This window comes from Enhydra lutris, unplaced genomic scaffold (genome assembly GCF_002288905.1).
Source record: "Enhydra lutris kenyoni isolate GAN:26980312 unplaced genomic scaffold, ASM228890v2 scaffoldscaffold12, whole genome shotgun sequence".
Lineage (NCBI taxonomy): Eukaryota > Metazoa > Chordata > Mammalia > Carnivora > Mustelidae > Enhydra > Enhydra lutris.
The window spans coordinates 53,567,891-53,592,056 of NW_019154096.1; the positions used below are offsets into that span (position 1 = coordinate 53,567,891).

General features: G+C 36.6%; 1 protein-coding gene across 1 annotated transcript in view; it reads left to right on the top strand.

Annotated features, from left to right (window-relative positions):
• Positions 1 to 24,166, top strand: part of LOC111145162 (beta-transducin repeat containing E3 ubiquitin protein ligase) — a 218,970-nt gene that overhangs the window by 87,291 nt on the left and 107,513 nt on the right. The window contains exon 3 of the mRNA XM_022499860.1: positions 12,401 to 12,478. Coding sequence (XP_022355568.1) covers positions 12,401 to 12,478 — 78 coding nt within the window. The remainder of the gene's footprint in view (positions 1 to 12,400; positions 12,479 to 24,166) is intronic.

A 24,166-nucleotide genomic window follows, 5' to 3' on the forward strand; every position in this document is an offset into this window, starting at 1 on the left:
TCCCTATCTAAAGGTGGTTTTTGTCTGATCCCTGATGGTGTGCTGCATGAGTTTGCTTGTGTAAATTTGTATATGTCGCAATATTTTAAAGCAGATTTTTGTTACTAATGTGTGAGCTCAGTAACTATTAATTATGGACTTACTTTTTTTTCCCCCTCGAATAATGAAGCATTTAGTTTTTCTCACCAAGCTTAACTTAAGATATCCTGAGTGATTTCCCTAAGTAGAGCAGTTTGTATAGCAGCTGTTGAAAATGGGCAGGCAAGAATTTAAGGGATATGTTTGTTAGACTTAAATATTACTTAGCTTTATTTTAAGATATTCAGTTATTGGTAATTTCTGTGCCAGGAATACTTTTGACAGTTGGAATCAAAGTTAGCAGTATTTAAGGAACAGAAAATAAAATTTGTAAAATCAGATTGCTATTTTCTTCCTTTTTTTAGAGTATCTCTTATTTTAATAGTGATAGAATGGCGGCTCTTTCTAGTAGTGGTAGAATGACAGCAATTTTACTCCTTCCCTTCTTCCTTTCTCTATTTATTTTTAAGAACCTAGTTTGTTTTCCTATTCTAATTCTCTTCTCATATGCTACAACACTACCAAGCCACCCAGCACTTTCTTTGAATTTAACCGAAAATACATACATCAGCTAGCCCAAGTATAATTGGTTGAAAGGCAGCCATCTATCTGGGGAGTTCTTCTAAATACCGAATGTGTCATGTGCTTTGACATGACATATTTGTAATATCTCTGAATACAGAAAGCACTTTCTGTGTTAGCTGTAGGTGCTAAAGCAGTAGTGTGTTTTAAGAATGTGTGCAATGCAAATTCTGGCTTGTGAGGTAATGACAAGTGTTTGCCTGCATAGACAATATATTTTTCCCCCTGAGGTCCCCACACACCTAGTTTCCCTCAAGCTCATCATCTCTGTCAGGTTAATCAATAGGCACCGTATGGCAGAGGGTCAGTAATCAGTGTCATCGTGCCTTTAAATCGTGTTGAAAATTTGCTTAAAGCCTGGGCCAATTAACATCGAGATGATGAATGGATGGGAAGATGGGAAGAGCCTGACGCTCAGGGGCTTTGTGAGGAGGAGATGCTCAGCTGTTGAGCAGCAGACACCAGCGAATAAAATCAGCCATTCATGTGAGCTCAGTCCACCCACTCTTAATGATAATGTCAATCTAGCAAAATATATACACATTGGAGTTGTCACGAGTTCATAAATCAAAGGAGTTTGTCAAAGGCATTCAGATTAACGAGGCAGCAGCAATAACAAGTCAAATTTGCATAGAGAATTGCTCGAATCTCAGTAAATTATGATCCTGTTTTTCATTTGATTATTTGCTAATGTCTCAAGAGGGAGAATGATTATATTAGCATGCAAAATCTACTCCAGAAGTAGAAATCTGAAGTATAGAAGACCAGCACACTATGACAATTAATCAGTTTCTGCATACTAGCATAAATGCACAAGGCCCAGAAATGAACTTCTTTTTTATTATTATTTCTCCTTGCTACTGATCCAAATGGTTCAGCTTGACAGAGACTTTATATTGCTTTAACAGTGTTCTGAATTGTGCCTGCAGGCAAGACATAGTTATGCAGCTATAACCAACCTATCCATCTGCCAACCAGATTGGAATTCTCCTATCCAAGGCTTCCATTAACCCCCACTGACAGCTCCAAACAGGATTAAGAATTTGGAAGCATAAAAAATAGTTGTTCTTTGCAAATATACACAGTCCCTTTGCATTTTGAGAAAGGCTACATCTGCAGTGTTTTATAATTAGTGTCGGACAGTGTAGCAGGAGAAAAAATCTGGTTGGTTTTTGTTGTTATTGTTGTCTTTTTGGACTTCTGTCATAGAAAGTAAGGCAGTACTAATGGAAGTCCTGTGTGTTTGGTTGTCTGAGAGTGCTTTCCATTATATCTGGTTTCTAGCACTGTGCTTGCGTTGGTAAATTGCTAGAAAATACCACTTCTTGAAAGCTTTAACTGGTAGATCTTGTTGAAGTTAGCAGGATAGGGAGGCTTTGATGTGGTTGTGGTTTAATCGAGTATGTCAAATGATAAACGTGCTAGAGAAGCAGTGTGCATGAAAACATGCCAGAGAATATTATCTTATGAGGACACCTCAGGTCCTCCCTAAAACTGGTCCTTGAGTAGGATTCTTCAATCAACTACTGAACTTAAATGACCTATGTTTTTTTTTTTCCTCCATCGATGCTTAGAACGATTAATTCACACACAGTATATTATTTATGTCACCTTTCACTGAAGAGTTTAAATGATTTTTATTCCTGTAGTTAAATTGCCTTTAATTTTGTAAAAGAAAAATTATTCCTATTTTTGGGAATTGCAAATCGTATATATTTGGAGGCTATAATTACCCCAAATGATACAAGTTAATGGAAAAATATTAATTCAGTTACTGATTTACCAGTCATGCCTACTATGTGATGTTTGCAACTAGCTATTAGAAATTGGTCTCCAGATTTTTTTTCTTCACGTGGTTGTCATTCTACATGATGATAATCAAATGACTCCGTTTTTTCCATGTGTTCAAAGTCAGAGTTATAATTCACCACCATTTACCCACTTCACTAATGTAACTTTCCTGGTTACAGAATCCTTTGAATTTTCTCAATGAGGAATGTAGCATAGGTAGAAAATGTTACTTCTAGTGTTGGAGCTGATTATTTTATTTATAACAGATGTCTATTCAGACAAGCTCAGGCTCTGTTGCACCATCCAACCTTGAGCAAGCTGCTTATTCAAAGATTATGATAAGTCATTATGAGTGGCTTGACTTTTCATCACTGTGTAAATTAGTTTAGTTTTTCATTTGATTATATAATCAACTCTTGATTATCCATGTCATCAGGAGTTGTGTGTTCAAATAGATAACTGAAAACAGTAAATAAGCCACTTACTAGGTCATGGAGAATATTGCCCTAGCCATAAACCTGCTGTGTGCTATCATCAAAATCTGTCTACTTCTTGTTTTAGACACCAAAAAAACCAACCAAACAAAAACAAAAAACCCAGCTCTGAAGAATCAGGAACGGTTTGCTTATTTATAGGAGAACTTTTCTTTCCTAATCAACGGTTGGCAAACTTTATCTATAAAGGATCAGACAGTAAACACTTGAGGCTTTGTGGGCCATAGGATCTCTGTTGTGATACTCATCTTTGCCATTGTAGTATGCAGGTCGCCATAGATAAAAGGCAAATGAGTGAAGGTGGCTACGTTTCATTAAAACGTTATTCATAACATAAAGGTGTATCCCTTAAATAATTCTCTCTTTCTCTTAAAAAAAAAGTTATTTGTAAAAACTGTGTTTGGAGTAGGAGCTTACTCTGAGTTGTCATACCAGCATTATAAGCGATGGGATAGTAGGACTGTAGTTCAGCTGTCACTTTGAAGGTTTTCAGCTTTGAAAACCTTTTTTAAAGCTAGCCGGACAGTGTGGGTATAGGGCTTCAATTCTTTACTAAGCATTTATCCATATATTATGTAATATGTTGCAAAGTAGAGGGAGCCACACAGGCTTTACCAAAAAAGCTTTCAACATTACTGGGTAGTTGAGAGTAATATGCAAACATTTATCTAATTAAGTGCTAAATTGTGTGGGCCAAGATAAAAATGTTAAGGAATTTCCAGTAGAGAAAGTGGAAATAGTTATATGGTTTCTTAGAGAATATGACATTTGAAATTCATTTCAAGTATGAGAAGGACTTGAATTGAGTAGAGTTTTTTCTTGTGTTTTTATAATTGTTGAGTGAATGACACTAAAATTAAGGGTCCTCCCGGCCTGAAAATGTTGAGATTATATCACATGTTTATAAGGCTATGAAGAGACTTGATTAAGTAGGGCAGAAAATGTTTGCTGATGGAATTAACTTGATGTCATATAGAAGAAAATTCTGGAAGGTCTTGGAGTCCAAGCCTAAAACTTAATATTTGATTTCATAGGAAGAAAGGGTCATGAAAATTTTTGGAGGGAAAAGACCACTCTGACACTAGTGGTATTTAAGAAAGATTAATCGGCAATAGCGTTCAATTGAACAAACACTTTAAAAACTCACATTATGTTCTCAAACTTTGTGCTGAGCCACTGGAAAATGAAGATGAAAAAAAAACTGGCCCCACCCAGAAGGAATTCTACAGTGCGCGGTAGGAGTGGAAAGCTTGTTCCTAGAGAGATATGATATAGAGAGATATAAAGCATAAGTGCCAAAATAGAAATAAAATGCTAGTTCAGAGTAATCAGTTCCAGCCGGGGGTTAGTGGGGTGGGAGTAAGGAGAAGGGTTCTCAGAGAAGATACTTTAGTTGAATCTTGAATCAGAATTGTAATGATGTAGAGATCAGGAAAGGAGTCTGTTTTTAAAGATATATTTATTTATTAGAGAACAAGCAGGCAGGGGGAGGGGCAGAGGGAGAGGGAGAATCTTTTTTTTTTTTAAGAGTTTATTTATTTATTTGACAGAGATCACAAGTAGGCAGAGAGGCAGGCAGAGAGACAGGGGGAAGCAGGCTCCCCACTGAGCAGAGAGCCTGATGTGGGGCTCTATCCCAGAACCCTGGGATCATGACCTGAGCCAAAAGCAGAGGCTTTAACCCACTGAGCCACCCAGGTATCCCAGAGAGGGAGAATCTTAAGCAGACTCCCCACTGAGCTCGGAGCCTGATGTGAGGCCCAGTCTCAGGACCCTGAGATCACCACCTGAGTTGAAGACAAGAGTAAAACGCTTAGCCAACTGAGCCACCCAGGAGCCCCAGGAAAGGAGTCTGTTACACACTGAGGGAATAGAAAATAGGAATAGCAAAAGCATAGGGATGCAAGAGTGCTTTTCATACTGTGGAGAATGATAAAATAATGTTGTGTAAGTAGTTCAGAGACTGATGGAAAGGTAAAATGGCCAGATTGTGGTTGCTATACTAAGAAGTTTGGACTTAATCCTGTAGGTGACAGAGAGCTATAAAAGGGTTTTGGGCAGGGTGTGGGGTAGGGTGAGGTAAATAAATGTCTTTTTAAGAACATGGTTCTGATGGTAGTGTATAGAATGGATCACATATGGGTTTAGGCAAGTGTGTCAGAAGGCTATCTCAATAGTAATAGCACTGGTAAGAAGTGTTGGTGGTCTGGACTAGAGTAGAGGTTATGGAAATACAAACCGAGGGTTAGAACTCTCTCTTCTTTTTAAAAGATTTTATTTATTTATTTGCCAGAGAGAGTGAGAGATCACAAGTAGGCAGAGCAGCAGGCAGAGATAGAGGGGGAAGCAGGCTCCCTGCTGAGCAGAGAGCCCACTGCGGGGCTCCATCCCAGGACCCTGAGATCATGACCTCAGCCTAAGGCAGAGGCTTAACCCACTGAGCCACCCAGGCGCCCCGCAGGGTTAGGTCTCATAAAATAGATGATTGAAATGAAAGTTGGTTAGATACAGCCCAAGAAAAAAGGTGGGGGGAAGGATGAGTAAAAATTGGCTGAGGATTTAAGTTTGGGTTGAAAAGAAAAGTTGGGAGGGAAGGAGGTGGCCTAGGATGCGTAAGAATGGTAAAAGAGTGCTTTAAATTTGGATATGTTGATTTTGAGGCTGTTTATTTAAATCTGTCATCTGAATACTTTCTTTGAGGTGATTTCTTTGTCTTTTTTATTCACCCCCAAGTTACTTCTGGAAACATTTTATCCAGAATACATCCCTGAGATCTAAGGCACAAGCTTTAGCATTATTTCACTATATTCACTTTTTCTTATCCAAATGTCTGTTACTTTGTATTTAGGTGTTACAACTCAAAGCTTCCAGTTTGAATTAAAATTCCAAGTTGTCTGCCAGACTTTTAGTCTCCCTTTTAATTCTAAACTAGTAAATGCTGGGCTAAGAGAGAAATATTTGAGTTAATATGAAAGGTAACAAATTATGTAGTATTTTTTTCAGAAATACTTTATTATGAAGCTGCTATGTATATCATATTGTTACTCCCAGACTATAGATGCATTCTGCAAATGTATTTACTATAACTAAATGTTTAATCTGAGTGTTGCAAATGAGTTGTTCAAAGCAGTCAGGTTTTTCTAATTAGGTTAAGTGGTAGAATATAACTTTTATTATTTATATTTAAGGGAATTTCCCCAAAGTTTATTTTTCACTTATCTGACTTCTATTTTTCCATTTTTAAAGGTATTTTCTTCTAGATTTCATCTATTTTACTTGTTAGTTTTTTTTAATATAATTTCAGAATTACAGAACAGTTGAAATAGTGCAAAGAATCCCCTTACACTCTTCATACAGATTCTCCACATGTTAACATGTTACCGAATTTGCTCTATATGTACATACATAAATACGATCACATCCATTTACTTTTTTCTGAACCATTTACAAGTTACAGACATAATGTCCTTTTACCAACATAAGTGTTTCATTCTATGTTTCCTAAAAACAAGGACATTCTTTCAAATAACAGTACAAATTTATCAAAATGGGAAAATTAAATGTATAAACAAATGGTGGTACAGCCATATAGTGATAGTACTTGGCAATAAAAAGGAAAGGACTGTAAGGACGCCTGAATGGCTCAGTGAGTTAAGCATCCAACTCTTGATTTCGGCCCAGATCATGATGTCAGGGTCATGCAATTAAGCCCTGTGTCAGGCTCTGTCAGTGTGGAGTCCGTCCGTCCCTTCCCCTGATTGCATATGGCACACTCTCTCTCTAAAATAAGCAAACAAACAAACAAATAAATAAACAAATAAATATTTTTTTAAAAGGAAATGACTATTGATATATTCAACAACACAAATATGTTAAGCTAGGTGGAAAAAGATTTAAAAAATTATATTCTATATGATTCTATTTTGTGACATTTTGGAAAAGACAAAATTAGTGAGAAAAAAATCTGTTATTATGAGGAAAAGGGGTTGACTATAAAGGGGCAGTGCAAGAGAATTGGGAAATGATGAGTTGCTTTACATCTTGATTATGATGGTATTTACATAACTGTATGCTTTTTGCTGAAACTCACATAATTGTACACCAGAACAAGTGGATTTTTCTATATGTAAATTTTAAAAGTGAGGAAACAATCATGAAATTAACATCGATACAATGTTATTAGCTCATCTATAGAACTTACTCAGATTTTCCCAATTGTTCCAATAATATGCTTTATACCATTATGTCATGATGCCCACCCAGTAGTTACCCATCAAAATCAAATGAAATTGGGGATCAGGAGGAAGAAAATTGTGGGTAAGGCCTAGAGAGGCACTACTCATCCTGTTAGATGCAGGTCACTATTCTTCATTATATAATTCTGTATAGAGAAGTTTATCATCAATTTTGCTTTAACCCCCCAGAATAATGTCAGATCACAGGTTGTATTTAGTTGTCCTGTCTCTTTAGTTTCCTTTCATCTGAAACAGATCCTCAGTCTTTCTATTTCATGACTCTGACATTTTTTGGGTTAAGTACAGACTAGTAATTTGGGTTATCTAATGTTTTCGTATGAACAGATTGAGATTATGTGTTTTTGGCAAGGTTTCCTCAGAAGTAGTAATGTGTTCTCAGTACATCATATCAGAGGCACATAATTTTTTTAGAAGATTTTATTTATTTATTAGAGAGAGAGAGAGAGAGAGAGTAAGTGATCACAAGCAGGGGGACAGGTAAAGGGAGAAGCAAGCTCCCCTCTGAGCAGGAAGCCCAATTCGGGACTTGATACCAGGACCCCAGGATCATGACCTGAGCCAAATGCAGAGGCTTAACTAACTGAGGCACCTGGGCGCCCAGGAGGCACATAATGTTAAGGTGGTGTCTACCACATCTCTCCACTGTGAGGTTATTGTTTTTCCTTTTGTAATATTAAATACCTCATGAACACGTATTTTAAGATCATGTAACACTCCTGTTATTTGTCTAACTCTCACCCACTAATTTGTGGCACGAGTCTTGCTTGCATCAAGTGGTTACCCTTAAAAAGAACTTACTGGACATAATTTAGCTTGATGACCAGTCCAGTTATGAACATGACTTATTGGGATGCACCATAGATAAAGATAAGAGGGATAACTGTGCTCCTGAGAGGAGAGCCTGGGTGATGTTGGAGAGCACACAAACTTTGAGAACCACTGAGGTAACCACTTCGGTATACATGGGTGTTTCATCATTTCCTTCCATCTTCAAGACTGTGAACTGTTTATCTGTTTGCTGGCTTTCTGGCTCTCTTCTTCACTATTAGAAGGGTGTCTTACTCCTTCCTCCTAGTATCATGACTGTTTAATGTCCCTACCTCTATTTTAAGGTAATAAATTTCGGGATACCCACTCAATAGTTCCTCATCTAAATCAGATAAAGTAGAGGGTCGGGAGGAGGAAAATTGTGGATATGGGCTAGATGCTGCTCATTCTATTATGTTCACATTACTATTTTCACTATGTAATTTAGTACATAGTTTACCATCAATTTGGTTTCACCCCATCACCTATAGACTAAAAAATGTGATCATAATAACTTCACTATTGCAGACTTCTGCCAAAAAGTAACTATGTTTCCAAGTTTATTATGATGACATTTTAACAAAACATAATTAACGTTGAAATATAGGACTTTGCATTGAATTAAACCAGGTTGGATTATAAATGATATTGTATTTAAAGGAAGGTGGAACTTCATGGTCTGGGGAAGTTACTTGCATGTTGTAAGTTTATAATTGAATACTGGCTTAAGTTTGTATTACATAAAACACTTAATTTTAGCATTTAAAACATTTATACTTTATTTTTCTTAAAAGTTAAATATACAAGTTGATTTTATGGGTTTATTGTTGACCTTTCCCTTCCTCTGTTTATCTTAAAGTGGCATATATTGCTATTTTCATTATTTGGACTACTTTACAGTCATTACTTCCACTGTGCCTCTAATTTTTTTTGTAAATCGACTACATTACTTAAGAGATTTCTGCCCAAAAGGAACACCTTACAATGCGGGCCTGTCACACCAACTACAGGCAAGGCACAAGGTATACAGATGTTAGCCACAGAGGTACAGGGTCTTAAAATGACACTGTTTACATGCTGCTTATCCTTAAATATCTTTTAAAATATAATATTTGATAGAAACAACAAAAGGTATATCTAAAATAGAGTTATGATCCTATACTAATAATGTCATAGTTGTATGAAAATTTTCACATAAACTCATGTTAGAAATAATTTCTGCATCTAAAAGTAGTTCCCCAGTTAGAATGTGATGAGTATATGTAATGTAATGAGTATATCAAAATTTTTCTAAACTTGCAAATTTAAAAATATTAACACTATGAATGTAGTTGTGGAAAATAAAACCCAAGTAATTTGTATTTGGATTTTCCGTACTTTGCCTTGCAGGTGGTGACTTATATGTGTTGATTACCAAATTTTTTCCAATTATTTTGTAGTGTGGTAAAATACATATAACATAAAATTTATCATCTTAACTATTTTTTAAGTTTATGGTTCAGTGGTGTTAAATATATGCATTATATTTTGCAACCATCACCCTCATCCGTTTCCATAACTTTCATCTTGTGAAACTGAAACTCTGTACCCATTAAACAATAATTCCCTATTCCCCCACTTCTCCCAGCTCCTGGCAACCACCATTCAGCTTTCTGTATGATTTTGACTACTCTGAGTATCTCATGTAAGTAGATTCATATAGTAATTATCTTCTTGTGACGGACTTATTTCACGTAGCATAATGTTCTCAAGGTTCATCCATGTTGTGGTATATACCACAATTTCCTTCCTTTTAAAGGCTGAATACTATTCCATTGATATATTACACCACATTTTATTTTATTTTTTAAATAAATTTTTAAAATAAATAAATAATTTATTTATTTATTTACTTATGTTTATTACGTTATGTTAGTCACCATACAGTACTTCATTAGTTTTTGATGTAGTGTTCTATGATTCATTGTTTACGAGTAACACCCAGTGTACCTTGCAATCCTTGCCCTCATCAATACCCATCACCAGGATTGCCTATCCTCCCACCTGCCCCTTCCTTCTAAAACTGTCCGTTTGTTTCCGGAGTCCATAGACTCTCATGGTTTGGCTCCCCTTCCGATTTCCCTTCTCCATTTTTCCTTTCCTTCTCCTAATGTCCTCCATGCTGTTACTTATGTTCCACAAATAAGTGAAACCATATGATAATTGACTTTCTCTGCTTGACTTATTTCACTTAGCATAATCTCCAGTCTCATCCGTGTTGATGCAGAAGTTGGGTATTCATCCTTTCTGATGGCTGAGTAATACTCCATTTACACCACATTTTATTTATCCCTTCATCGGTCATTGGACACTTGGGTTGCTTCCATGTTATGAACACAGGTGTACACATTATCTCTTGAGACTCTGCTTTCAGTTCTTTTGAATATATACCTAGAACTGAATTGTTGGATCTCTGATAATTCTGTTTAATTTTTGAGGAACCACCATACTCTTTTCCACAGCAGCTCAATTCTTTTATAGTCCCACTAACAGTGCATGAGAGTTCCAATTTCTCAACATCCTTGCCAATATATATTTTGGGTTTTGTCTATTTTTGATAGAGTGTTCTTAATGAATGTGATGTGGTGTCTCCATGTAGTTTTGATTTACATTCCTGAAATGATTAGTAATGTTGAACATCTTTTCATGTGCTTGTTGGCCATTTGTATATCTTCTTTGGAGAACTGTCTATCCAAGTCCTTTGTACATTTAAAAAAAAAAAGATTATTTATTTGACAGACAGAGATCACAAGTAGGCAGAAAGGCAGGCAGAGAGGGGTGGGGGGGAAGCAGGCTCCCCGCTGAGCAGAGAGCCCGACGTGGGGCTCCATCCCAGGATCCCGGGATCACGACCTGAGCTGAAGGCAGAGGTTTCAACCCACTGAGCCACCCAGGTGCCCCCTTTGTACATTTTTGAATTGGGTTGTTTGGAGTTTTTTGTTTGTTTAATTTTACAACTTCTCACATGTGCGCACATGAATGAGAGGGAGGGGCAAAGGGAGGAGGAGAAAGAGAATCTTAAAGCGGACTCCCTGCTGAGCATGGAGCCCCATGAAGGGCTTCTCCCAGGACCCCCAAGATCATGACCTGAGCTGAAATCAAGAGTCAGGTGCTCGGGGCGCCTGGGTGATTCAGTGGGTTAAGCCTCTGCCTTTGGCTCGGGTCATGATATCAGGGTCCTAGGATTGAGCTCTGCGTCAGGCTCTCTGCTCCTCGGGGAGCCTGTTTCCCTCTCTCTCACTGCCTGCCTGCTTGTGATTTCTCTCTCTCTGTGTCAAATAAATAAATAAATAAATTTTTAAAAATTAAAAAAAAAAAAAAAAAAAGTCAGGTGCTTAACCAACTGATCCCACCCAGGCACCCTTATATATTCTGGATGTTAATCCTTCATCAGATACATGATTTGCAGATATTTTCTCTCATCCCATGGGTTGCTATTTTATTACTCTGTTGATACTTAGAATTCTGAACTTGCTTTCAATTGGATTGTTTTTTTTTTTTTCCTCTGTTCTTAAGTATTTAAAAATCCCATTGACATTTATGGTCTTCTAGCTGCTGTTTGAGGTGATAGTGGCAAGAATGGACTGTAATTTTATTTTATTTTATTTATTTTTTTAAGATTTTATTTATTTATTTATTTGACAGACAGAGATCACAAGTAGGCAGAGAGGCAGGCAGAGAGAGGCAGGGAGGAAGGCCCCTGCTGAGCAGAGAGCCTGATGAGGGGCTCAATCCCAGGACCCTGGGATCATGACCTTAGCTGAAGGCAGAGACCTTAACCCACTGAGCCACCCAGGCACCCCTGGACTGTAATTTTAAACCATTGATGAAATTATGTTGTTTTGAGCTAAGTACTATGTTATTTTTAATAAAAGAAAAATTCGGAGAAGAGGACAAAGAGAAGGAACTATTTATTTTAGGATCCAGACTTTGAGAATTTCTAGTGACCAAACATTTACTATAGTTTAAAACTAATTATTTAAAATAGAAGGTAATAATCATGGTTTAAGTTATTACCAGCTAAGTATAAACTGGAGCTTTCTCGTGTCCAGTGTCACCTGCATTTTCAAAGACCAATAAACTAGATTCCTAATGACTGTGATCTGCTGAACAGTGCTTAAAAATAGATGAAATACTTTCCACCTAAGTCCCTACTTAAATTTATTTATATACATGGGCATATGTTTTCCTTTATGTAAGTGTATGTCTGTATGTATATAAATCTTCAAGTGAATAAATGCATAAATATACATGGTATTCTAGCTTACAGAATTAGAAATGTAATTCAGTTTACTCCCACAGAATAAGATTGAAGATAATGAGAACTGAATTAAAGCTTACTTTCTTTCACAGAATTCCTCAGAGAGAGAAGACTGTAATAATGGCGAACCCCCTAGGAAGATAATACCAGAGAAGAATTCACTTAGACAGGTATGAAATTCAGTCTGTCTTAAAATAAAAAGCTACCAACAACAGAAGAAAAGACAGAAAACCCTCAATTTGCCATTCGTTAAGCACTGGAGCTTAAATTAAGAATACTCTGAAGTTGAGGTGGCTTACAGCCATCAATTTCAATCAGGTAACATTGTTTTTCCAGTCTTTTAAAAATATCCTAGGTGTACAAGTAGAGGAAAGGTTGATTGCTTACGTTTAGTGAAAACAACACCAAAGAAAAGTTTTCTTGTTCAGGAAAAATAATTTGAAATGCTTCTTAAGTGCAGATAGTAGAATAGTTGCTTTAAACTTACTTTCCTTTGAGATTCTTAACACTTTTTTTTTTAATTAACAGTCAAAAGGGATCTGCCTCTAGTGAAGTTAGCTCCTTTTAGTCTGAGCAGTATTTGTTTGTTTTTTCTAAAAGTAAAGGCCATTATTGATGATGATAACTTAAAAAAAAAATTTCTCCTCACTGTACCCCACTCCCCAAAGATAATACATTTTGCTTTGAAAGTTAATTCCATGGTGCCCTCTTTTTTAAAATGAAAATGTCCAGAAACATTTGCTTAAAAAATTTGCTCTTCTCACTGCCTGCAGCAACCTCTAACATCTTTTGTCCCCAATAGCAACAAAAACAAGTTCACTAGAATATTGCCAGAGAATAGGTATACGACCTCTTCACTTTTAGTGTAAGGTTGGATAAGATGAGCACCAGCAGTAGCCAAAGTATTTTCAGTTTACTTCCACTTACGGTACTATTCTTAGGAAAAAAGAAAAGAGGTCTGATATTTGTCTAGTGTCCACCACAAACCTGGTATTTGTTTCATTCCATCCTCACATTCACCCTACAGAGTTGGTAGATAGGGCCTCGATTTATAGATGAAGAAAATGGAGACTTAGGGAGCTTAGGTGACTTGCTTATGAGCTCGTGAGTGATTTAAAACCCAGATCTCAATGTTGCTCAAGCGTTTCTACTTCTGCCTTCTGATTCCAAGTTTGTATAACAGTGTTAACATAGGGAAAAAGTACTTGAAACTGTGATATACTCATTTTTTATTTACTATATGGTAAAAATTTGGGGATGGGCACTTTTCCTTTTTGATAAAAATAATTGTTTAGTAAGTAGAACTGAATCCATTCAGGAAGCTTTTGTAAAAAACCTGAATGATTAGTAATTGATACTATGCAGTTACAGCTTTAACTATTTGGAGACAAACAGCTGATAATCTAAAACTAAATAAATAGGACAGTATTGAGTAAGATAAATTTAGAGGGAGAAAGTCTCTCCCCACTCTACAGAAACAACTGTCAGAAAACAATGACACGACAAAAAGTTTTGGCAACTTTATTTAAGCTAACAAACGAATTTTCACTCTGCAAAGTTATAAATTAATTTTAATAGGCTGATCCAGATGGTCCATTTGGAAAATGGATAGGCTGATCTGTTGAAAATTAAACTAAATTTATCTCTCTCATACTTCAAACTGAAGCAAGAGAGAGAATCGTGCCTATTAAGTCCAGCACATACAGATGGACCAGCAGGTCACACATGGGACTAATCTGATTCATTTTAAAAATAAATGCATACATTATTGAATCATTTTCTACTTGCAAGATCCGTTGTGTGCAGTACTTGAAAGAGATATGCTGTGGCTTTTTCATAGCTTTTTAGCAGATTTGCTTCACCCTCTCCACTTTAATATAACAACCATTTTGTTTTTGTTTGTGTCTTTCCTCCTAGTGCTCCAAAATGATTTTTCTAATATCTGTCATTCAGTGTTGAGATCCAAGCTCTGGAGATTAATTAGGTCATGAGGCTTTTTCCCCTCCTCTCTTTGTAAAGGGTTTTATCTCTATTCTCTTTATGAAGAGCATGAACTCAGTGTTCTTGGAAAGAGAAATGGCCTTTAGAAACAGGGAAGTAGGAGATCCTCCTGGGGCCCTCTGAATCTTTTAGCTTCTGGGTGTTTTAACAGCCCTATGAATGCAGATTTGTAAATTTATTGCAGTGCCATCTGGTTTTTTGCTCGAACCAGATTACTGTTGGCTTGTGTCTGTCTATTGTGGTGGTCACTCCCTAGGAGCTTGCTTTCTCAATCTTAGGGAAGAGTGATGAATAGCAGGGGTCAATAGAAGCGGGTCACAGGGCAGCTGTCCAGGACTGCCCTGAACTTGATTACCCCACTGCTGATTTTTTTAATGTAGGACATAATATATAAGCTGTTTAAACTCCCTCTTTTCTCTGTTGCATGACAATAATGAAGTGCCATTTGCTCCCTCCCCCCCTCCCACTTTAGTCAAGTTAATACAGATAAAAAGATGTCAAGGCTGCCTTTTACCTAGTGTTGATGTAAGTAGGATTTGCATCATGTAGGCCAATCCCTTGAGATTCTTTTGCAGATATTTCTAATGGGATTTCAAGGAACTCTTTCACTATTGATTTGAAAATGCTCAGTTAAATTCTAATAAGTTTAGTGTTGTTTTAAACTGATTTTATAGTTCACGTATATTGTTCTAAAATACAGTCGCAGGTGAAGATAGACTATGACCACTGCCTGGTAACTTCGAGTTATTTAAAAATATGGAGGAGCGGAAAGAAGGGTCATCACTACAATTCTTACAGACATTTAAAGGATAATGAGGGGATATTATAAATAACTTTAAACCACAGTTTTGGCAACTTAGATGAAATGGACACATTCCTTGAAAAATACAACTTACTGAAACCAATGCAAGGTGAAACAAATTTGAATAGCCTGATGTCTAGTAAAGAAATCACATTATCAAAAGGCCCCCAAATGGTTTCACCAGTGAATTCTATCAGACATTTGAGGAATAAATAGCTCACTCTTGTACAAACTCAGAAAACAGAGAAGGAAAGAACACTTCCTGACTGTATTATGAGGCCACTGTAACCATAATTCCAAAACCTGACAAAGACGTTAGCAGAAAAAGAAAATATTGAAGGAGAAAGTCAGGAGACTTGGTGACTGCCGTCAGTGTCACCAAGCCATTTTTTATTACCCATTTTTCCATTTAATTTCCAGTATCAGAAGGCAGGAAAGTTGGTGAGGAAAGAGAAGCAGTGTATCCTTTTAAGGTTCTGAATTTGGGAATAATCTCTTTACTTCTCCACATTAAGTGTGAACTTCTGTTTAAAGAATGTACAGTGGCTACAATTTTCTTTCTACTTTTGTTCCTAAAACGTGAAGCCAAGGAAACCATAGCAACTGTTTTCAGTGCTTTTATTCATATCTGCAAACAAGGGCAAAGGCCTGGGAGGATACACGAAAGTACTCATTACTTTTTGAAAATGTAGCCTTACAACATGCAACTTCTTCTTTGCTTCACATTGGTGCTAATAGGATCTGTCAGCCCTGCCTTTCTCTGTAATTGAGTAAATTGTGACCTCTATCTAATCCTTCCCCATCCCCCATTCCCTTTGTGTATGTGTCCACTTACCATCCTGAGAACGTGGGCAGTGATAAATAAAGCATTGAGTAGAGCTCTCTCAACTCTTTGAAAGCAGCATGATGCCAGCCCTCTAGTTATATTTCTTTAAGTGTTTACGTTTTTCTGTATTCTTTCTCTTGTGTAGCTGGAACCCTGGGGATGCAAAGCCATGAGAGAGGCCAAGAAGCTAACAAAGTAGCTGTCTCCCTTGTTAGCTTGTTCCTTTATTCTTTAAAAACAAGATAAAAACCATCTGGCTCAGGGCATTACATTTTCCTCCCCCATGCACCTCTATAGATGGAGACTTCACCTGCAGTGAGGGTTTACATTGATTAGGGAGGGAGCAGTAATTCAAGCTCCCATCCTCTTCAAGGATACTTTGCAGTCTTTAAAGGTGCTGACCCACTGAGTTAAACTGTCAAGGGAGGATAAAAAAGTATCTTCATCCCAGGAGGTAACAGCTGCCAGGTTTTCAACACCTTGCGTGCTGCTGGAAAAATGTCACAATTGTCAGCTGAAAGAAAAATGACTCTTGTCATCTTCTGTTAATGACTGGGCCTTATAAAGGGAACTACATAAGCCTTTCAGAAGGAATAAGTAGATATTTTCCTTTCCTACCCCCATGCCCCTAAATTCCCGTGTTGTTCTAAACATTACCTTAAACTAGATCCATAAAAAACAGCAGTGAAGAACCTAAACAGCCCCATATAAGCATGGAGGTCTGATTGGCATAGCTCCTTTATACAGTTGGATGAGTAGGAGGAAAAAGCACATCACTGACACAGAAAATGACATTATAGTGTGTATTAACAAAACAACAACAACAACAAAAAGTCATTCATAAGCCAGTGAACTGAGAGAAAACACACTGTATTTCTGCTCTTTGGAGGACAATTTGTTTTCAAGCAGCATCCAGATGGGTAAATACCACGACATTTCTTTTTTCAAGAGAGCCACTTCTTTTCTTCCTTTAGAAAAAAAAAAAAAAGAAACTCACTGAATTTACTTCCTTTAATAGCTCTATAATGTTTGTATATGATGGCATTCCCTTCTTTCTGATTTGATTGATGAGGGGAAAGGTTTAATGAAGTCCCTGATATTAGCCAGGCAAGTTTTTTTTTTTTTTCTATTTGTTTTAGGTTAGTCATTTTAATTGTATTGAGTAATTAGAAGGTACACACAGCCAGGGGAGCTTTGTTCTGATAATTGCTCAAGAAAACCCATTCCCTATCTGCCGTTGCTTTGTGTTAAGACATTTCTCCCTCTAGTGGCAATAGTAAGCACTTTGACTTGGCAGTAGGCAAGGTGTAACTGCAATATGACAAACTATGCTTAAGGGACTATCTTGTAAATACTTTAGTTTGGGGTTTGGCATTATTTCATTATATATGTGTGGTTTTTTTCCCCTATGAAACTTCCTACCTCCCCCCCCCCCCCCCCCCCCCCCCAAAATTTTTTTTTTTTTTTAAAAAAAAAAAAACAAATAAAATTTTTAAAAAAAAAAAAAAAAAAAAAAAAAAAAAAAATCACAGTGCATCCTGGGTAATGTTTTGCAGCTTGACTTAATTTTAGTCATCTGTTTTAATTACCTATTTATAAAAATGCTTTTGCATTTGTAGACATTATTTAATACTTTGGAAGAAGCACCTCATTTGAAATAAATAAATAAATTGTATTTATTTTAAATAGTCCATGTAAAAGACCTTAAAGGTAATTAATGTAGGTCTCTTAAGTAAGACAAAAGTGATCTTTCCAAGTCTGATGAAGTGATTTGTTTATTTAACTTCCCTCTTTGGCTGAATCCTTTAGAGTCTAATAAACTTTTTAAAAAAAACATGGTTTGGCAATTTGTGTCTAGCTACAAAAACCCTTCTTCAAAAAGAAGCAATTTAATAACAGGCTTTCTTAAAATTACTTTGAGGAAGGAAGACTGTATAGGGGGTTGGTGTTTTGTTTTATTTTTATTTCAGTGTAATCATTCTTTGATAAATTGTGTAATCACTGACTTAGTAGAAAAAAATATTATTGAACTCCCGGGTTGCAATGACCATAAAATAGTGTATTTTCATATAGAGACTTGAGATATTGTGAATAAATTATAAAGGAAACAGCTTATATGCTGGTCGAAGTCCATATGGACCCAGTTCTTTTTGTGTTCAGTGCTTAATGTGGATGTACCATTTTAAGAAAAACAAAAAGATGGGGGGGGGAGCCTATTGTGCCCTTCTATATGAGTCTTTTTAAAATCTGCCCTAAGAGTAACTTGGAATGAGAACAGATACAGCATTGCATCCATTGAACGAGATTGGGTAGCATCAGTGTGGCGTTCTTAAAGCCCAGTTCCAGCTTCCCTAGATGTTGCCTTGTAGTTTGGTTTTTCTATCCCATATTCTTGCTGGGGACTTGATTTGATGTGACCATATATCTGAAGGTCCCTGTCTCCCCCTCTCCCCTGCTTCCTGCCCCCCAATCACTAGCCATTTTCATTATACTATATCTTGTTTTGCTATAGGGCTGCTGAACAGATTTCTTAAGCAGCTTTTTGCAAGGTTAAAAGAAATGCAGCTTGGTAACAAGTTTGTGTCATTTTAAATATATACCTTCTAGTAAATAAGGAGAAGTCTGGCAATCAATCCCTTTTAGTGTGTTATATGTTTCACCTGACAACTAAACCTTCTATTGATTAGCCATTACTTTGTTAGATAATCCTATGTCATTGAATCCATTGTAAAAAATTAAACTCTTTAAAATGTTTTACCCTAGCAGCACTGTGAAAATTGAAAACTTGTTCAGAATTACAGCCTGCTTTCACAAAGAAGGTAGTTTTCAGCAAGGCATCTTCCTGGTTTATGCTTATGTGCTTTATATGCAATATAAAAATGTATTAAAGTACTCCAACGCAAAACTCTCTGCTTCTGGTTCAGCAATGTAAGCTACCTTTTCGAATGTTGCATGGGGACAGGGCCTATCTTGCCAGTGGCAGTTATACTCACTAGTTTAATTTTAGCCTGGAAGGAGTCTTATAATAGTAAAATATTGAATGTAAGAATACTGAATTTTTTAGCCTTTTTATTCCAGAGTGATCTTAGGACTGTGCCAAGTTGTAATTTACTAATCTGTGTGACTTCCTTGGGGTGTAGGCAAGATTGTTTACCCATTTTACAGATGGGATGGCTAGAAAATAAAAGCTTATGTATACTCTTACTCTAAAAACTCTGGCAAGTCTAGAATTGGTTTCCTAAATCTATATAATATTCCCCTGGTGTCTTATACTCACTTCTGAGAGAAAAGGAATTTTGGAGGGAAATAAATTAGTTTTCTAACCTGCCATGACTATTTTTTCCCCCAGAAAATAGCATAATATTTTTATTAATTAACTAGACAAAACTTTAGTTCATTTTCCCCCAAAATATTAACTGTATACCTTTATGTTTTTATTGGAGTAAATTTTTCATACAGTGAACTGCATAGATACTAGTTGTATAAGTCAATGAAAATATGATAAATTTGTCTGCCTGTGTAACCACACCCTTATCAAGCTGTAGAACATTTTCATTACCCAAGAAAATATCCTTGGTCTCCTTCCAGCCAGTTTTCCCATTGCCCATGAGTCAAACATCGATCAACATACTCTCATAGGTTAGTTTCACTTTTTCTAGAATTTCATGTGATAGAATCATAGATTTTTGGGGTCTGACTTTCAGTGTAATGTTTATGAGATCCACCGATTCCGCTGTGTGTATCAGTAGTATATTCCATTAAAAAAAAAGTCAAATGGAAAGTGTTCATCAACTGATGAATGGATAAAGACGATGTGGTATATATATACACAATGGAATATTACTCATCCATAAAAAAGAATGAAATCTTGCCATTTGCAGCAACATGGATGGAGCTAGAGAGTGATTATGCTAAGTGAAGTAAGTCAGAGAAAGACAAATACATGTATGATGTCACTCATGTGGAATTGTTCTGTTTCTTAAATTCCACATGAGTGACATCATGAGCAAATGAGCAAAGGGAATAAAAGAGGGAGAGCGAGACAGACCAAGAACAGACTTTTTTTTTTTTTAAAAGGTTGTATTTATTTACCTATCTGAGGGAGAGTGAGAGAGCGCATGAGACGGGAGAAGGGTGGAGGGAGAAGCAGACTCCCTGCTGAGCTGGGAGCCCGATGTGGGACTCGATCGTGGGACTCAATCCTGGGACTCCGCCGGGATTGTGACCTGAGCCGAAGGCAGTCACTTAACCAACTGAGCCACCCTGGCACCTCCCAAGAAACAGACTCTTAACTATAGAGAACAAACTGGTTACCATAGGGAAGGTGGGGGGTAGTGGGTGAAATAGGTGATAGGGATTAAAGAGGGCACTTGCTGTGATGAGCACTGGGTGTTGTATGGAACTGTTGAATCACTATATTGTACACCTGAAACTAGTATGACGCTGTATGTTAACTAACTGGAATTAAAATAAAAACTTAAAGAGAGATGATCAGGTAGTTCTTCAAAGTGCTTATCCCAGAAGGAATACTCATTTTAGTAATATTGCCAAATGTGTTTAAGGAAGTGAGCTGCTAATAGCTTCAAGGTATTTTTTTTCTTTGAAACCACTGCACTCCTTTAGTAAGTTTGAAGTACCCTCAAAGCCAAAATTTTATGACAATAGAAAAAGAAGAGCCTTGGAATCATTATTGAGTTTGTTGGGTTATCATCAGTAACTCAGATGGAAATGGCAGTATTGGGATGGTTTGATTATTAACATTTCACACCATACATTTTAAGCTAGTGACAGAAAAGATGCAGAAAATATTGTGTAAATAGAGTCTATGAGGACATAGTTAATTTGAACATATTTTCATTTTCATCATTCCATTGGTTTGTCCTGGAAAGTATATGAGTGATTAAGAGGATTTCTGTTGATTAACAGTGGATGTACTATTGTGGAATCATTTGCTCATCCTCAGCAAATGGTGATCTTATTGTCTATGATATTAAATGAGAATGAGCAGTAGAGAGAAAGTGCCTAAAAATAGCTGAGTAATTAAGATTCTTTATTTTCTTTAGACATTGAAAGAAGAGAAATTCTAACGGTAAGAATATAACTAGATTTATATGACCTTAGAATATTTTAGGTGTCAAGTGTAGCTATAGTATTTTAGGGAAATCTTGAGCTAAATGAACCATATAATATTTTAATATCAGCAAGGGACCCTTGTCAAAGGTTCAAACTGTTGAAGGTTGACTTTAGGAGAGACAGTGTATTTTATTGTTTAAGAATATTTAGAGGGCTGGGCGCCTGGGTGACTCAGTGGGTTAAGCCTCTGCCTTCAGCTCAGGTCATGATCTCGGGGTCCTGGGATCAAGCCCCATGTGGGGCTCTCTGCTCAGCAGGGAGCCTGCTTCCCTTCCTCTCTCTCTCTCTCTGCCTGCCTCTCTGCCTACTTGTGATCTCTCTCTGTCAAATAAATAAATAAAATCTTAAAAAAAAAAGAATATTTAGAGGGCTACTAAATCTTAACCATCTGCTAAGTGAAATGTTAAAATGGAACCGTAGTACTGTACTAAGGATTATTCAGAATGTATCTCTTTATGTAAGTCTTCATTTTACATTTGAAGTTTTAGGGCAACATGTCTTATCACACTTGACTATAAACTAACATTCAAATCTTAATCAGAAAACAATGTTATTAAGGAAAAAGTTCCCATTTTAGAAATGCGTATCAAGCCCTAGGTGATGTGCACCCCTCCCATCATATATGAATAATCTCATTACAGCATAATTTCTGTATAATAAAAATTCAGTTCTTTTTTGTCCGTATGTTGACATTTGACCTATGTTTATCCCAGCTGTAGCCTTTACAAAAATTCACATATAAGGACAAATAAAAAATGCTTTTATTTTGTATGTGTGTGGGGAAACACACATTTCCCCCCGCTTATAAAACTAATTTATTGTTTACTGTAGAATATATAAATTATTTGGTGAACATATAAACAAGAAAGTATCACCCATAATCCTTGCCCTTTAAGATAATCATCATGTTGGTTTCCTTTAATCTGGAATGACATCCATTTGTGCATGCATGTACACACACAGGCATGTGTGGGCAAATGTAGTTTAGATTTAAAACACTTTCTATTCCATTTAAGGTAAAATCATATAAAAATTAAAATTTTAGTATTGTAGGAAATACAAGAAGAAGGAAGAAATTCTTTTAAAAAGATTTTATTTATTTATTTGACAGAGAGAGATCACAAGTAGGCAGAGAGCAGGCAGAGAGAGGGGGGAAGCAGTCTCCCTCTGGAGCAGAGAGTCCAATGCGGGGCTCAATCCTAGGACCCTGAGATCATGACCTGAGCTGAAGGCAGAAGCTTAACCCACTGAGCCACCCAGGTGCCCCAAGAAGAAATATTTTAAGTGTCCTCCTAGATATTATCACTTTATTGAAACTGATACTTTTGAGTTTAACTATATCCTGTTCTCCAAATTCTACATTCATCAGTCACTTTCATGGCAACTCATGGCAGTTGCTCACGTTTGTAAATTGAACGAAGTTTGAATTTGGCTTACCATTCATGTAATTGAGTGGTTTGACACCACTTTCTTCTCATGTAATTCTTAGCCATTTCAGATTTGCAGTTCTCCAAAGGTGCTGTGTTCTCTTAGGTATCTGTGTTTTTGCAAATTCTGTTCTCCCTACTTGGAGAATCCTGCAGAAAACACCTTTTCTCTCTAGCACCTACCTCCCACATTTATCTACCTGGCTTCTTAACTATCTCATGATTCAACTCAGGTAGTTTTACTTCTAGGATTAAGGTCCTTGCCGATCTTTTCACCCTCCCCCTTAACCTCATCAGAACATCTGTACCCAGGGCATGCAATAGATGCCTCTGTTATAGCACTGATATGCTATTTTAGTGTTCCCTCACTAGACTTGAATTTCTTGAGAGGAGGACTATGCTTTGTTCATTTTATATTTCCAGTGTCAAGTACAGTGTTTGATAGATAGTATGTACTTTATGAATTTTTGTCGAACAAATGAATGGACTTGAATAATTTGAAGAAAACTATCAACATATATAGAGTAGGAGCAGAGAAAGTATCAAATTGCTGATGGTACCTACACATACATACACACAACTGTTGTGTATTCAGAAAGAAATCATGATAATTAAACATTCCAAAGACCACAGTACATATACATGGAAAAAATGAAACCATGCTGAAACTTATGGGCATTCCTCAAATTTTACACATTTGGCTTTCATACGTCTCACACTATGATGATCCCCTCTGAATTAGATTTTGTATGCTGAATTTGGACTCTTGTTGATGAACAAATATACATTTCAAGCTATTAAGTAGTGGCAGTGCAAGCCAGTTAACAGTTCAGTTTCAATGATGTCAACATTTTTATCTTCACAGCAGTGTATGTTTGTGCAATTATTTGACTATTTTATTGCATTTTACCCTTATTCTATGAAAGAATAGACACTGGGAAAATTAAAATGATGATAGTAGTGATAAACAACAGTCTAGAGAAAAGATGGAATTCATTAAGCATACTGAAAGCGACCCTTTAGGCTTGATTAGGCACAAAATTAAAGTACATGTGCAAAATGTTGGAAATATATTATTGAAGAGCATTTCTTTCTTTCTTTCTTTCTTTCTTTCTATCTTTCTTTCTTTTTAAGATTTTATTTTGGAGAGCTAGAGATAGCGACAGAGATAGAGAGAGCAAGGAGGAGAGGGAGAAGCAGGCTCCCTGATGAGCGGGGAGCCCAGTGCTGGGGGATCCCAAGACCCTGGGATCATGACCTGAGCTGAAGGCAGATGTTTAACTGACTGAGTTACCCAGGAGACCCTGATGATCATTTCTTAAAAGGAAATTATAACTATAGATTTTAAAAAAACATTTTAGCTAACACTGGAACTTATTGTTCAGCTTCTACCCTTTCAACATTTGTTGATACAAATTTCACTAAGAAAAGGAGAGATGAACTGAATTTGCTGCATTTTACCTTATCCTGGAAGTAGTTTTTCTTGGAGGAATCGTTAGGACCGATTTATTTTTCAAGATGCCCACTTAGGTTATTTAAATACACTAATTATTTCAAGTTTTGCTGAGTATTTTGACATGCCTGTGATGCTGGTAATGTTCATTTACAGGCTAATGTGCATCATCATCCAGTGTTTAGATTAAACCAGATTATTTTATTGTGAGACAAT